The sequence below is a fragment of the Bombus fervidus genome, chromosome 5, assembly GCF_041682495.2.
Source record: "Bombus fervidus isolate BK054 chromosome 5, iyBomFerv1, whole genome shotgun sequence".
In the NCBI taxonomy this organism is placed as follows: domain Eukaryota; kingdom Metazoa; phylum Arthropoda; class Insecta; order Hymenoptera; family Apidae; genus Bombus; species Bombus fervidus.
The window spans coordinates 15736059-15752859 of NC_091521.1; the positions used below are offsets into that span (position 1 = coordinate 15736059).

Consider the following 16801-nt stretch of genomic DNA (forward strand, 5'->3'; position numbering starts at 1 on the left):
GCTACGATGAGAAATTTAAGCAACATTTCGAGGAATTGAAGATTTCGTTCCTTGGAAAGGAGAGACTGTTCTTCCTGGAAAGAAGAAAACAGGAGAGGAGATAATTAGCTGCAGGGAAACCATACGAGTCTGTCACAGCGTAGACGTCTCCACGAAGAAACTCTGATAGGTGAGTAACGAAAATTGGATATTATTTATCTGTGAAAAATAATCAAACTCCGATGCTTCTCCGTTTACTCGAAACTCTTTTTGTTAGTCGTACGAGTTGTCTTTAAACGAAAAATAAATCGGAATAGCAACTGAAACACGAAGTTTTAAACGTTTTTCAAAACACGATAATATTCGGCGATAAATTTAATTAACAAAACGACGAAGATTCCTAATCGTGTGAGACAGCAATTTAGCAATGAAGCTAGAGAGGAATATCAAGCATTTTTTAGAAACGTAGCGAATATTAGGTGAAAATTATTTGTCCCACATGACGAGGATTTAAAAATGTGTAATCGGGATAACGACGCAAGTGGGAAGAAATGTGACGCGTTTTTCCAAACGTGTTCCCGTTTTACTGAATTCTAATCAAATCTGTCAGACACGACGTAAGGGGAGAGAAAACATCGGCATACCAGAGCACTCGTGATTTGCACGCGTTATCCGGCGCACAGCACGAATCAACCTCTGAAATACGCGTTCACACCGGCTACTAGACTCTACGACTAAAAGAGCAACGTCGATATCGTAGATTCTATAGCGTAGAATGTAGGTAGACAAGCCACCTAGTTTTATTGGATGCAAAACGATAAATTATCCAGTAGAAAGTCTGTGACGTGCAGTAAGCTGCGAATATGTCTTATCTCTCGATAGAAAAGGAAAGCCAATAATCTGCATACAAATCGAAACCCTAAACGAATCTGAGGGCATTGAATTTTCTTACCGGGTATAACGTTGACATTTCAATTTGACTTTCCATTTGATTCGGCAATTTCCATCTGGCTGGTTGAAAATCATAGCGCTGTAGCTCAGTTTTATAAAATATCTCGTTATCGCGAATTATTCTCCGTATGTTTTGTCGGGATATTCGCAATCAAAATTATTTTCATAAAATAAAAATCTTATTCCATAACATGTGCAAATATAATGTACTTATCGAGTACCTTCACTAGTCTTTTTTTTTTTTTTTTGATTTTTTGAAAATCTTTTCGTTCATTCTCAATCTAATAGTCAAATACCCGGCAAAAGTTCAGATCGTATCGATCGTCAAAGACGCTACGAACTTTTCGCCAACGATTCGATATTATTACGAAGTGTTCGTTGTACCTTTTCATATCGCGAAAAAGTAAAAACCAAAGGGATGATACTTTTAAAATATATAACTAAATTCAAATTCTCAAATGTTTCGCTCCTTTCGCTGTGATTTTCAGCTCGCCACATAGCGTTTGATAATTTTCATATTTTTCTTACACTTTCCCTGGATAAACGAATAGAATCGATTATACAGCAAGAACGATGGACTTGATTTTACGGTAGATCAATGAATTCGGTTGTTTCACGCATGATTTGAGCGAACGATCAAAGACAAATCGTTCACCTTGACCGTGAATCGATGTTCCGTTTCAGGAACGGAAGTGCCGCGATCGACGCCAGCCAGAGAGTTGTCGTTCGCGTGAATCGAATCGATACCGTGTCGAGACGGCCGATTCGATCGGGATAAAACGAAACGAACCGAACCGAACCAGCGTGTTCCTCTGCAGCGAACAGAGGAGGAATCGAGAGGGTACGCGAGGAATAGTCACGACTCCAAAGTAGGTGAGTATCCTGGAACTTATTTAAGAAGCAAAGATTCTATAAACGGTTTACGAAAGGTGGAAATTTTTGAAAGTTAAAGTCATAATACCGAGAATGAATGATACCAATACGTTGGAGAAAGTAAGAATCCAAATCAGTAAGTTGCACAGTTCAAACTTGAAATTTTTCGAAATTTGGGAAATTTGAAGCTGAAAATTTTTATGTCGGTTAAATTAATAATTGCAGAACTATAAAAATTAAAAGCTGGAATTTTTTCAAATCGAACCAATTAACAGCTGGAATCTTTTATAATTAGAGAAATTCAAAAATGTGGAATCTAAAAGTTGGAATTTAAATACATTGAAATTATTCACTTGAGACTTCTCCAAATTACGATTCAATTAGAATATTCTTTCTCTCCCGATGGAAATAATATTTAATAATACACGGTAGACGATGTTCATAGAGATGTTGAAAATTGGATCAATGAATCAGTGGATTAGTAGAGTTATGGGTTGGCGATATTTTATGAATGATATATTAAGGTTTTTTCAAGATGAAATATGAAATAACGTAACACCGTATTGAATAAAGTAAACAGTAAATACTTAATGACCGACAATCTTTCAAACGTAATTTACGAAGTCTACAAAGTCACGATCGGTGCAATCAAGCTTGCAGTTGATTTTATCGCGTGTAGAGTACAATGCTCGCGGCGAGTCAGAATGTAGGTGGCCATTATGACGATGGTAATCAGAATTTCATGCAGGAAATCGTCGGTGAATGATGGCACGGTACTGCCGTTGTTTACAAACATTTTTTATTTTTTTTTTACACGCGATGTAATTAACGACGGTATAATTAACGCGCACTTTCGCGAGAAGCAAAACGCTTCCTTCCGATTGAACGATTTATTCTTTCGATCAATGCCACTCGAGTAACGCCATTTAACGCTTCTTTCGGACGTTCACTAGCAGACAAAGAATATTCTTTTCAATTACTATACTTTTGTTTCCTAATGACGCTACCTGATATTTATTAATTAATTACAGTTATCGAAGTAGTCGGTATTTTAGATATTTCGGTGTTTAGATATTTGAGTATTTTTTATTATTTTAATATTCTTTTTAAAGACATCTGATAATCTATGAATGATCGTAAATGATGATGAAAAAGTTTCATTATAGATGATAGAAATTTATATATCGCTACAGTATTTCTTTGGAAAAATTCTTAATATATTAGCGAAATCGATACAACTGGTATTTATTCGAACAAAAATGTACGCGATTGATGTTTCCCAATTACTTCTATCATCTTTTATAATTAACTTTTATAATTAATTTTTATATAATGCTCGTCTATTTTATATCAAGTTTGTGCAATAACTTAGATTCACTCTCGTCGAATATATTCTTAAAAGAGATTCTTCCTCCTACTTGCGATACATTTTATACGAAGAGCATGTGGGAATACGAGTTGTTGAAAACGAGTTGGCACACGTTATCCCCAGGTTTCACGTGTTCGTCAATTATCACGAACGCGACGGCAGCAATTAGTACCGTTCCAAGGAGCCAGAGTTACTTTTTCCTTCTTCGGCTGTTGTTTCTGATTTCCTCGAAACTTTCGTTCTCTTCACGATCGATGACCTTCTTGCCCATCGACGTCACGTTCGTTTCGCCATCTTCTCATAAAACGATTTCCTCGTCTTATCATCGGCAAACTTCCTCAACACCACACGAATCTTTCTCTTCCGATAAATTCCAATCTTATTTCATTTCGTTTCGCTTGTTTTCACTAATAAACGTAACAGTTTCCTCCAAAACAAAAATCCTACAATACCAATTTATGCAATTACATCAAACGCACGTTACTCTCGATTTATCAATGGAGATCGGATACAGTGTAAATGCCGATCGAATACATTAGGGAAGCTTGTTTCATTCGATTCGCATCCATTCGTTCAACGTTATAAGCCCAAAGCTCGTTTACTACGTTTTTATTTAAATTTCTGTGCACGCTATACTTGGACGCGCATCTACATAATTCTAATTATTAAAAGAGCATGATCTAAAGTAAGATGTTCTAAAGACCGGATGCGCGTCCTGCTCAGATAGTCGAACGAGAATTTTCGTAGCCTGCGGCCTACGAGTTCAAGGTTCTAATTAGCATCGTTCTCGATCCATTTTTCAGCGGATCATCCTGGTTTGGTTTCCTGCGAGATCCAACGAGCACATGCAAAACAGCTACTAGGCGGGATCGGTTGGTTGTCGAGCGGCACGCGTTAAAAAAGGTTTTCGATAGATAACGGTCCGCTCGTTGCGGAAGCGCTCCCGTTCAACGATCCGCGGACGTTGCTCTTAATTATTTATTACGCGTCGATGACGTAACCCTCGGGGAATCGTTACGGTGTCAGACACGGTGGAAATTTTATTAATTCGAATCGTCGCTTCATCGTGGAAATCTTTCTTCTTCTTTGCTAATGATTCTTTGTCTCTTATGTATTACATTTAGATACATGCGATTATCAGTCTTTTTCCTCCTAGTATTTGACCCTCGATTCGCATACTGGGTCGTTTTCCATCAGTGATTTTCATTAATTTTTCATTTTTCCCATACTCTTGTTTAAATTTAAACTTTGCTTGAAAAAATTAATCTAGCACGTAGACATCCATAAAAAGTACTCGGGCGATATTCTAGAAACTTGAAAGTATGTTCAAGAATTTTGGAGGATTTTTTAGAGACACAAAAACATAGAAAAAATGGACTCGAAGGGCGTTTTATGCGACACGACGTTGAGAAAAGCAAGATTGCAAGCTTATGTGGTTAACTATGTTGTTATATTTGTTTTTAATTGAAGTATTTAGTTCTAGTTTTAGTCTTCGTCTTCGTTGGAGATTTCTTTTTCCATTGAAAATGAGCGATCGTAGGTAGTTTTCTTCTAACGTTTAACCACGATATTTACCATGCTTTCGAAGATTAGATTCGTGTATCAATTTTAATACTTTTAGTGCATGTCGATCAGGTTTTCCAAAGACAAGATTCAAGTCTTATCAAGTTTATAGACAAATAAAGATTAAAATTCCACTTTGACCTAGAAATAAATTAAACAATGACACCTTGATGGTATTCTCTTAATTTTTGCCTGCTTCTAAACCGGATCTCGCAAATATTCCACGAATTGCGTTTCGAGAGTATGTTTTGCCACGTGCGTTTCTCATATTCCCCTACTTTGAAACGTAAGCTTTCATCAACGTGTCGTCGCGATAACGATTAAGAGCCGCAGATGGATTAACGTTTCTCTGCGATTTCCTAGTAATTTCCCGCGTACTTGGCGTCTTCGCTAATCGATCAGGACTTGTCATGGGTCTCGATTCATCGACGATGATTTACAACGCGAGACAGACTATTACGATGTTCGTTCGATCGTTCTATAATAACGTGAGATTTCAGTCGAACAATTCATTGAACGATACAAAAGAGACGATCACGTCGAATCCCATTCTAAACAACTAATTGCCTATATACAATCGAAAATAATCTTTTCTAATATTAAACGCTTAACTTTTCTAAGAAATTCCCAGCACACTTAAAAATTACAATCGTCGTGCCATAATCTTTTCTTGTCTAATCATGAAACACAGGCAATTACGTTAAAGTTTATTAATACTCGAATTCTTCCTGGATTTTCCACGATGATAACGAAAGCCTGTTCTCGAATAGCTGCCGACCATTGTTCCGCGGAGGCGGCATTAATTACTCGCGTTCCTCTTTTGCTTTCTTCTTTCCTCGTCGTCGTAGCGGTCACAGGCACGCGTCGAAATGGTCTGGCGACAGTGAGGTCGACAGGCGTCGTTTGGCAACAGATGGGAAAGGTATCTATGGCCGTAAGAAGTGCCGCTATGTCCCACATCGGCTGCCTACGATTCTGACACGGTAACCACGTTCCCCTGTTACATGTGCACACCTTCCGGCAGGTGGTTCCCGAGATTTGCCCCTCTTCCTTACAGGGATGCGCGGAGTTCGATTTGTTCGAATATCGTATGCTTCGTGTACTATGAACTATGAAAAGCGAAAAGAAGATAGGACAATTCACATGTGCTGTATTTACGAAAGAATCGTCGTTCAGAAGTGACAATTAGACTGCGGACTATCTTTGCAAAATTCCTATTTTTGCAAAATTCCTATTTTTATAAACGCAAGCGAGGACGTGGAACTTTCACGCAAGTTTCATCTGTTCATTGTTGTTGGAGAATAGATGTATGTACATGTGTATTGTACGAGCGAAGAATGGAAGAGAGGAAGACAAAAGGAAATCGCCAGGAGACGAGCATGCCACGTAAAATAAAAAAGAGAAATCGAAGACGAAAGATAAAAGATAAAAATAGAGAAATAAAAAGAGAGAATTTATTTCTTAGCACTTGGTTTACACTAACTACAATTCACTTCTGAACACCAGACGCGACTTTTCAACACCGAAGCTCTTGCAACTACTTGACTTTCGGCGGAATCCGATTCTTTTTCTTCGTCATCCCTCGATATCCCCACTATCTACGCGTTTGTTAGGCGTTTTCGAACATTCGGCAAAAGGATCGTTGGAATATCGAGGGTTCATTAGACGTACATCGTCGCCGAGTGCCGCCGCATCTTTATTTCCGTCATCAGCCCATGGGTTCCGAAGCGCGACCTGGTCCCCGATGCGGACCGAGATGTGGTTGATGTTACAAGCGCACCGCGTATGTGTCGAATGAACGAATGTGCAATAAAACAAATTCATTGCTGTTTGACATGTACAAGAGAATAGAGCGCTGTTCGTTAATATTTCAAGTTATTATGTTATATATAAAATAGTTCTTTCGTTCTAATAAATTTTGTATTCGATAAAACTTGAACAATTGTCACGACGAGTACTTTGTACTTTGGATATTTCACGTATTTTTACATTTTACGTGAATTTTCGTATTTTTATTTTTTCGAACAACACGTGGAAATTAGTGTAAAGTAGTGTAACACCAGCTGTATTTGTACCTAATAGTTTTTCTCCTTTCTAATTTCCCTCGATACCTCTAAATCGCGTGCTCGACTTATCAGCTTTACTCGGTAGGATTGGTAATTACAGTCATTTCGATCCTTTTTTATTATACGAGCACGTTGTTAAAGGCATTTAAACGTAACAGACCGATGCTTACGTATATTCAACGCCTATATTTTTGTTCTCGGGTTTCGCGAGATATCCCGAAAGATATCTTCGAACACGTACTTGAATTTTTTTTCACTCGTTGATACGATGATCCGTCTCGATCTTCGGCTTCCTTTTTTCAAATTTTGGATTTCAGATCGCACAGCTGACCATAGCAAAAGTATATATTACGAGCATATTACGAGTAGTAAAATGTCCCATGAACGTATAACCACCGTAAAGCGATGTAATTATTAGCTGATAAATTATCGTGCAAGAAGATACAGTTTAAACAAATTTGCGACAGACCAAACGACGAAATTGTTCCTGTGCAAAACTGTCTTCAAAAGTTCTTTCTATATCGACACGATCGAAGCCCTTTCGTATTCTATTTTCTTCTTTTCTACGCATACTGGGTGTTTTATTTATTTTGCACATTATCTTCGAAAACGAAATCTAGAAACAGATCTACTTCATCTACAATTTACGTTAGCGTTTTCTTCGCGAAATCGTGCAATTATTGTACCCTCTTGCATCTGACATTTGACGACAAAAGGGAGTAATCTAGCGTCCCAATCCGATTTACCTGCACCGTAGAGTCGATGGCGCTAGCACCGGAAGTGGACGTCCGCCTTCTCCGCGTTGTCACGTTAGCGCGTTTCTCGTTTCGACCCAACGAATCCAAATAGACACTCGTTCGTCTACCAGAACCAGTTTCCCTAAGATCAATATCCCTATACAGTCGATTACTGTCAACGTTATTCTCGCTTAAAGTGAAATTTCGTTATAAATCTTAAACTCGGCGTAGCGTAAATTTAACAGGGAAAATTAGTAGAGTGAATTTAATTGCCTGTTAAAATGTCCGAGCGAGTAATAAGTTAGCAGAGGAAATTGAAAATACGAGGGTCAGGATCTGCTGCAAAATCGTTTGGTAATAAATTCAAATGAAGAAACATTATACTTAAAAGTTAATTACACCTGTAAAAATATTATTTAATGGTTATTTACATTCGTGGAATATTTTCAAGTTAATTATATTTGTAGAAAATGTGCTGGATAATGAAGTTGAAAGATCGACAATTACGTGGAAATGTTTTACGAGAGAATAAGATGGTATTTTGCGAGTTACATTTTAAAGAATCTTATTTTTATCCTTACTCTTTTCTTCCAATATTTATCATTTGATTTTATATTCGACACTGGTTAACATTTTTCTTTTATATCGCTTTTGATGAATATAAATTGAAAGTTTGATCCTCCGAGAAAGTTTTGCATGTCGATATACTGTACGCGATGTTAGTATTTCTTTAACAAAGTTTTGAGAAAGATCTTTGAGGCGCGGACGTTAATGGACAAAAAGCGAATATCGAGCATCCTGAGTGACATTTAGAACGTAACAGCATGTTATCCACGTGGCGAGTACTGTTGCCTTTCTTGCAGAATGTATCGCCATTAGGAAGCAAGTGGTATAAAAACAGACCTTCTGCGTGTTCGACGATCACTATCGCGATGAACGTACTTACCCTTGGAACCGGTTTCACGGTCTCTGCTAGGATTACAAAGGTATGTCGAAGTACTATGATCTTTTTTTCTCGATTCTAGGTCGAGATCCATCGCGTGGCTGTAATTGGCACGATAAAAAGAAAAGGAGGAAGAAACAAGAGAAAGGTAGAACGTTTTAATCGTGTCGGTCAATTATTGTCACGATATGAGGCAATTTTTGTTTTTGTTTATTGGAATTAGTTTGAAACACGTTGGGATTATATTGGATTTGTCAGCAATTCGTATCGACATTATTTTCGTACTCGACCTTCTTGCATAGCACTTCGCTAGCGAACTGTTAGATCTGTTTTGGGAATAATATAAACTTGAGTTAGTTTCTCAGGTTAAAACACCATGGTATAACTGTTGCCCACGCATAATTAATGGATCACTCATTTCACATCTCGCGTTCCATATAATTCAAACTGTTTTCCGTGGGTTTGGTTCAGGGAAATGTACGGTATCCGACGTTCCTGCTTTCTGATACGATCAAACTTCACGCTGTTTGTTCGTTCGCCAGATGTTGTTTGAGAGAATGTGCAACCTAAATCACGATGTGCCATTTTATATTAACGTTGTGGAATATGATAAACAGTACCTGAGATGAGTACCTTTCGGATATAAGTGAGGAAACTTTGAAAAAGGGATGAAGAAAGCCATGGCCTTCGAACGACCTTGGAAAGAAGCAAAGCGACCTTGATAATTGCTAACGACTCGTAAGTGACTTCCAGTGCTAATGTCTCGATGTCGATGATGGTTTAAGAACTTGAAGCGACTTTGAATAGCGATGATTCGACTTTGAAAATTATTGATAATCTTCGAATGACCTCGAGTGTTAAGGGCAAGCGATCTTTCACGATCTCGTCGTTAGCGAGAAAAATATATGCAATATATAAATTTGTTTTTTTTTATTAATTTCACACTCTTTTTCATAATCGTTCAGATTCTCATTCAACCTCAGTATACGCTGTATTATTGCGTATGAAGTATACGTAATATCGTGGTAATTGTTTTCAATTTTCAGTTCAGCCTAATATGAAATATATCGAGCTTATAATTCTCTGACGAAAATTTAAAAAATGCTACATAACGATTCACTTCCGTGATTGTACCGTTTAAAACAATTTTTACGGTAATTAATTCTTTATCAAAGCGATCTTACAAAGTCTTAAGGAGTTAGTAGTACTTTCAGAGAAATATCCTGTAGGATATAAATTAAAACGTAAATCAGAATTATCAGAAATAATAGGAAGGCAAAAATATTTGATTGATGCGACCTTCGGACGATAGAACAATCGATTTCTATTAAATCTCATTTCTTCGAACAGAGAATGAGAAAATTGTCAGTTTGATTAAATATTTAAGGGCTGCGCGTCTTTTTGGCATCTAAACTACATAAATTTTCGGCTGATGAGAGGAGACAGTCTCACTTTCTTTTGATTATTTTCTAATGCATACGCGTGGCTTGGTGCAACAAGTGCCAATGTAATAATTTTTTTCAAAAATCAGTTAAACTCTGTACTAAGTTTGTAAATAATCGTGTACTCTATATAAGAAACGACAGTTCCAAATTCTATGTGGAAATTACTATAATGCCACTGAATATACGTCAACGTAAACATTTTTCATAAAATAAAGTTACTGCTAAAATTAGCAAAGTCAACGTAGATAAAACAAATAGCATGTTCTTTAATTCTCCCTCTTTGTATTAGAAGAGAAATTTGAAACAGCAGAAACTTGAACATGAACTTTTTAACGTATCTCTAAGTGGTAATATAATTTTTATTTATTTATTTATAAGCACCGACGTTGATATTTCTTGCTTCGAGCCACAGATATAATAATTCGTGACAGGAAAAGAGTATCTTTCAGTAGTAAATTCCGTTCATTCCGTAAATTCCGTTCAGATATTTGAATATTCGGATAACGAAGGCTCTACCGTAATACAGATCGTTTTTCTTCTAAACGAACGTTTCCATCTTTTATTTCTTCCTTCGTAGTAATCGTCGCAAACCATCAAATAGCCAACGAAATTGCGTAAATTGGACAAATTGTATAAATTGGAAGTTATTTGTGCAATAGAGTATCGCAGAAGCTTTCTTTCCTCAACTAGGATCAGCAATAAAAGTTTAGGCGAAGTTCGTTCGTCGAATCGATGTTTTATTCATCGTCTGGATCGCATTAAGCCATGTTCCGTAGGAAACGGTCGTAGAGATCTCGAAAGTCGGCGAAATTTTCCAGCCGAACTTCCTGCACGTTATATACAACCCTAATAATCTTTTTTCCTCAAGCCATTTAACTAAATTATCCAAACAGTATCAATTCGATCTCCCTGGCGCGTTACAGTTTCCCGGTCGACTTCCTGCAACGAAAGCAGAAAAACAGATTTGATCCTAATGGCGACTGAATGTAACGCAGCTATGCAACTCACTCGCAAAGATTTAACGCGTCGAGTATAATAAAGCTCGCTATTATGGAACAACGAATCAACCTTCTTCTTAACTAATTACGCGTAATTTGTTAAGCGTCAAGGTTTCCCATACAACTTTTTATCGTCGCGTGGCAACGAAACATACGATCGCATAGAATGTGAGCACGCTTTACTTTAATTTAGAACGCAAGTATTTCTCTCCAACGCTGTTACAACTACGCTCTTGTCGTTAGGTGGTATTGACAAAATCCGCAAATCACTTAGTTGCCAACCCAATAGAACACCAGAGCATGGTTGTAACAGCGTTGGAGAGAAATACCTGCGTTCTAAATTAAAGTAAAGTCAATACCACCTAATGACAAAATCCGCAATTCACTTAGTTGCCAACCCAATAGAATTCCTGTTAAGTCTTTAACGAAAGAGGAACTATATCTTTCATAGCGGTCCATCTTCGTTAAAAAATATTTCTGTCTTTCGTACTTGCTATATGCATCCCCTGTACTTTGCTGCCTACGAATTTCTCGTAAACGCGAGAAAAATTTCGCAACATCACCGACATATCTCGCATATCGTGTGAAGTTACGTCATACACGTAACCCTGATGGAGCGTGGTGGTTGCGATGCGCGCGTCCTTCTCCGTTTTCGTTGGTTCGTTTCGACGAATCATCCAGGAGATTCACCCAATTCCCGAGGTGATCGGCCAAGGTAGTCACGAACACGCTTTAGCATACACGTCGCGCCGCGCTGCGAAGGTTATTCAACCCAAGCAGATCTCGTTCGTAGGCAACGCGGAGTAACGGGTTCCCGATGACTCGTGCATGAGGCGCCTCTCCACCTTGCCGGATTACCCGGTGGTCAGGCTGCGTGCACGCCGGGCCCACCGCTTCTCCAACCTTCGAGTCGTAGATTCAGTCAGCCGTGCACCATTGTCGAAACATCGTCCTGCTGCACGACACTCGCGATTCCTCACCGCGTCTACTCCTCCGCCAATGATCCTAGTTTCGTCCGGCGATCGCTAGCTTTGTCTCATCTTCGTAGAACGTTCGAGTTTCAAGTCAGTTCGAACAGTGTTTCTCCGTTTGTTTTTCAGTTTGACGAGTAGTTTGCCTTCTGTAGTGTCGCGTCCGATATTTTCTTTGGTGTAGCTTTCCTTCGTATCTCGTTATTGCGCGTGTTTGGTGATTAAATGCGGTTTCCAGGAGGATTCTGAGATTCAGGTAAGAGAGATTCCAAGGTTTCAGACAGGTTGGTCCTTGATTTCGTTCCGCGAGAGTCAAAGGAGCGCGTGCTTCATGCGTTTCGCTGCGGATTCACTCGTCCATTTATGTTTATTCAAATCCGACAGGTTTCCGTTTACGGTGGCTCGTACCGGAACTGGTTTCACGCCATAGAGCAAGCAATTTAGATCTTGTAATGGCGAAACTCGAGTACGAACTATTTTACGAGATGATCGTGTTCGCATAATTAACTCGTTTTTCTTTCGAGACGGTTTTAAGCGCCATGGTGGAAGAAGGAAGAATTTCCTTCAACGAGAAGAAGCTTTCGAGGCAGTTTCAAGATAACAAAGCTAAGACGAAAGAGAAACGTAAGAAATATTCTCTTAACGATCGAGTCTCTCGAGATTTAAACCGACCAACCTGTGATCGATTTTCCACTTTCTAGAAGTCTATCAATGTTAATCTCAGAGTACGTAATTGGTATTCAATTTTTCGCGAATCGAACGATTAATCTCTACACAGTTGTCGGTTTAATCTCCCTATCGCTCAGTTATCACAAAATGCTAGACGAGCTATGGAAAAAATCATCGATTAGTCTCGTTACGATTTTAATCTCATTATCCAATTCTCATCGTCCTACGTTCGTTGTACGAAGCTACAAGTTATAAAAATCATTGTCAAACGTGGCAGAACATTCAGGAATCCGTCGACCTGGAAACCCGGCGACGGCCACGGTCCATTCGGAGGAAATACCGTGACGATGCATCGCTGAAACGACATTCGCGATTCGCGACACACGTATCAAAAGTATTTCGACTTAACGGTACGTTCGTTGTAATCGAGCTACGAACACTCTCCGACGATTTGTAGTGGCCTCTGACACGCTTGCCGGCCTACACCGTTGGCCATAAATATATCAGGACACCTAGTGATTACGTTTAATGGAACACCGAAACGAATTTTACTTCGCCTGATACTTTTCCTTATAAATGGACCGCGTGTTTTTATTCATTCGTAGGAAATTCGAAGATGCAAAAGCGGGCAGAATGCGTGCAATATAATATATCGAAAGTACAGTACCGGTTATAGTATTCAGTAAAACAATTTTCTACCTGGCTTTCATTTACTTAATTACCCCCATAAAAACATGAATATGCATAAATAACCGTAGTATATTTATTTTATAGCATACGTATGGTAGCGGACGAAAGAAAGCTTCTCGGCTACGCGGTGCGAAATGTACGAAAACTACGATCTTACGAAATGCGTTTATATTTGACAAGAGCAACGAACGGACGTGAAATATACTCGAAAGTAGATTATCGTTACCAACGTAGCAGAAAATCGTCAGTGTGAGCGTTATTGACGCTTATAGAGCACTATACTTTTATGCTCTCTTTCGTCCACCACTGTACAATGCGAATGAAGTAACAGATTTGTAACAAAATAACCGGAAAATAAAAAAGTAGTCGATAACATTCGATTTGTACGGAATGTCTGTCAATGTTCTGACGCTTATGGCCAGGTGTGTACGTCGGAGGTCGCACAATGTGCTCAACATCGACACATTAAAATGGGGGGGGGGGACTAAGAAGACCGATAGTCCAGGTACCGTTACCGGACACCAATATCAACGAAAAAGATGCAACGGTACAAAATAAAAGAAAAAACACGATGCTTTTACGGCGTTCGAAGAGAAACCACCGGGGAGCGTGGAACGCGCTCAATGTTGGGCAGCGATTGAAAGGAGAATGTGGATGTTGGTCAGACTCGGTGTGCACGACGAACGCTTGGGTTTAATTGAGATGGAATTTCGGCTGGTAGGATTAGGCTGAACCGGTTATAGCATTCGCTGGTGTGTAATTAGGATTTGGATGGAACGTGTGGTTTTTTGAATAACTGCTGTAGTAGTATTCGATTGGACGAAATTAGAATTTCTAGAGTTTAAGTTTTCAATTGCTTGTATTGGTTGGCAACTAAGTGATTGCGGATTTTGTCAATACCACCTAATGACAAAATCCGCAATCACTTAGTTGCCAACCCAATAATATTTCCAAGTAGATTTCCAAGTTTGAAATAGATATTTTTAAACATCTCCAGTGTCCGTTTTAAATGTTTATCTTTAATTTTTAAGCTTTTGGAGTAGCTTTTAGGTTGTATAATATTGACGAAGAAATTGTACGAAAAAAAAAGGAATTGTTTCAAAAAATGAGGAAAGTAATAAGAAAGAAAAATAAAAGGAAAGAGAACGTCTTTTCAAAAAGGATTATTCACATTTTATCGCAAGATTTCGATTTGCATAAAATAAAGGCATAAAACAAAATTGAGTATTAAACGATGTGTTCCTTCGCGTCTGTGCCGCGAAACGACCGCAAAACTCCTCATTTCCATGCGATCGGCATCGCGGAACGAACGACCAAGACGTGGCTATCGAATACGAACGATCACCTCGATCGAGACCTTCGTACGCAAATCGACGATCAAAAATTCCCGACGTGTTCCACTCGAAAACGATCGAACCACCTGTTTCGATCGTCATTGCGTCATTGCTGTGTAATTTATCGTAACATACATTCATTTTCGGATACGTTTCGTTAAATGATCGTTCCACTGATTCATCTTACGACGTTGGCTCACCTTCGATAAGGTCGAGGTTAATTTCTGGAAGAAGAAGCGTACGTGCTTCCTGGTAAAGCTACTAAAATTATTCCATTCGTGATAAACTCTGAATAAAAATCGAGTGGATTATTGGGTCGAGGATAAACGTGGTCCTTAATTCTTTTCTTTATTATTCCTTCTTTATGCTTCGTTTTCGTAAGCAGAATCTATTTTCCAAGACATTAGGTTGTCCGACAAGTTTCCTTCCTTTTTTCGGCGACACATCCGCTACAGTTTTATAAGATGACAATAGATGAAGAATAATTTCTGTTTTATATTATTTTATTGAATTAGGTACGATCTATTTCATCATATTTCTATTATTATATTCTTGCATAATTCGATAAACTAATATGAAACAAAAAACATTGTGCGTCTATTAATTTTTTATAAAGCGAAAGAAACATTTCGGACAACGTGATATATTAATCGACGATTAAAGAGAGGTACAAGCGAGAGAATGTTTAATTACAGGAAATCATAGGCAAAGGTAAATTCCAATAGAAAGTTTATATCTTCGAAATTTTAAACACTAAAACACTGATTTTTTAAACGTCAAAGCAGACCATTGCAACTATATTTCTAAATATTAACGTTAAACATTGCAATATTTAACATTGAGATTACTTGCGTTTATAAAGGTTTCAAAATTTGTAATTTTTTGGATTGTACAACTAAAAATTACAAAACCCATGGTCAGGATTATTCAAGCAGGAAGACATAAATATGGACGAGTTTTACGAATGAAAAATCATTAAATGCACCGTAGATATTACGCAGACAAAAAGATACAAATACGTGGGTAGATGAAACCACTATTTCTCGTTTTGTTTCAGTGCAAAAATGCGGATGAAGCTATTAAAGATCGTGGTGGTCCTGTTGCTGTCAGGATCGGGCAATGCCAGGCCGCAGAAAACCGGTAAGAATCAACGTTTCTCACGAACATCGTTACGATTATCGATAAAACGTGGATCGTTCGAGGGAAAAATATTTATTTCATAGAGGAAACGTTAAATATTTTCGCGCGAAATAGTCAAAAAGAAAGGGATATTCCGCGAACACCAGACGTTTTGATTGTCGGTTACTCGTCGCAAACAGGCTGTGTACTTATTTGATTGCAAATCCTCTGAGGGAAACGTTGCTAGTTTCCATGAAACTTTCCATTTAACAAGGCGAAGTTTAAAGTCTTTAATCAAGCGACTCGCTATGCAATTATCGAGGATGACTGTCTTTCGTGTCTGTTAAAATGTTGAAATTATTACGATAGCACGAATACGACGATAGTTTTATTTTTTTCCTAACAAGATTTCCTTTCGAGGCTTCCTTATGATGGAAGAGCGTGGCGGCGGATTTTGCTCCATCGTTTTCTGTATTTTGTAATCGCAGCTGCTATTAATTACATCATCCTGAAAATATACGTACATAATACAGATAATGCATAGGTATAACTATACCGATAGCCTAAATTTTCAACTTCAAATCGTTAACTCTCAGGTAGCAAATATTTAATTATTAAAACAGATGATATCGTCGAATTATGAATTTCTGCTTGTTAAACTCTCTCGCAGTTCTCAATTCTCACAGGTAATTCTCAACGTTTTCAACATATATTTTATTCTGCTATACTCCTTTATGTTTTCCTGTTGTTCTTTCGTTCGCCAAAAGGAAAAGCTTCGTTTTATCGCGAAATGTAAATTTCTCGTAAAGCTTTGTATCTATCGAAACTACTGTGTCCAGTAAATTCGTGTTTCACCATATCGATGGTATCGACCACGTTCCGTGTCAGAGGAAAGCGCGGCGTGTAGCACGTGATTACGCGAACCAGTCTGCACGCAGATTACACGTTCACCAGGAAATGTAATTCCCGGAGTCGCAACAGAAATTTTCTATCCGAACGATCGTCCACCGATTCCTCCTTGTTTGTTACAAAATTTTATTTCGTAATACAAAAGTTTCTTTCTTCTTTTTATCCCTCTAACTGGGTTTTTATTT

The 16801-nt window shown here is 38.2% G+C and overlaps 2 protein-coding genes across 3 annotated transcripts in view; one reads left to right on the forward strand and one right to left on the reverse strand.

Moving 5' to 3' along the window:
* Window positions 1-16801, reverse strand: part of Wbp2 (WW domain binding protein 2) — a 133451-nt gene that overhangs the window by 113835 nt on the left and 2815 nt on the right. The window lies entirely within an intron of this gene.
* LOC139987105 (uncharacterized) overlaps window positions 1-16801 on the forward strand; it is a 25756-nt gene continuing 8955 nt past the window's right edge. Inside the window, exons 1-3 of one of the 2 annotated variants that reach the window (XM_072003014.1) lie at window positions 1-169; window positions 1615-1803; window positions 15646-15728. In XM_072003014.1, coding sequence (XP_071859115.1) covers window positions 15653-15728 — 76 coding nt within the window. In that variant the 5' untranslated portion in view covers window positions 1-169; window positions 1615-1803; window positions 15646-15652. Of the gene's footprint in view, window positions 170-1614; window positions 1804-11785; window positions 12152-15645; window positions 15729-16801 lie in introns of those variants that run through there. The other variant, XM_072003013.1, reaches the window with a different exon arrangement.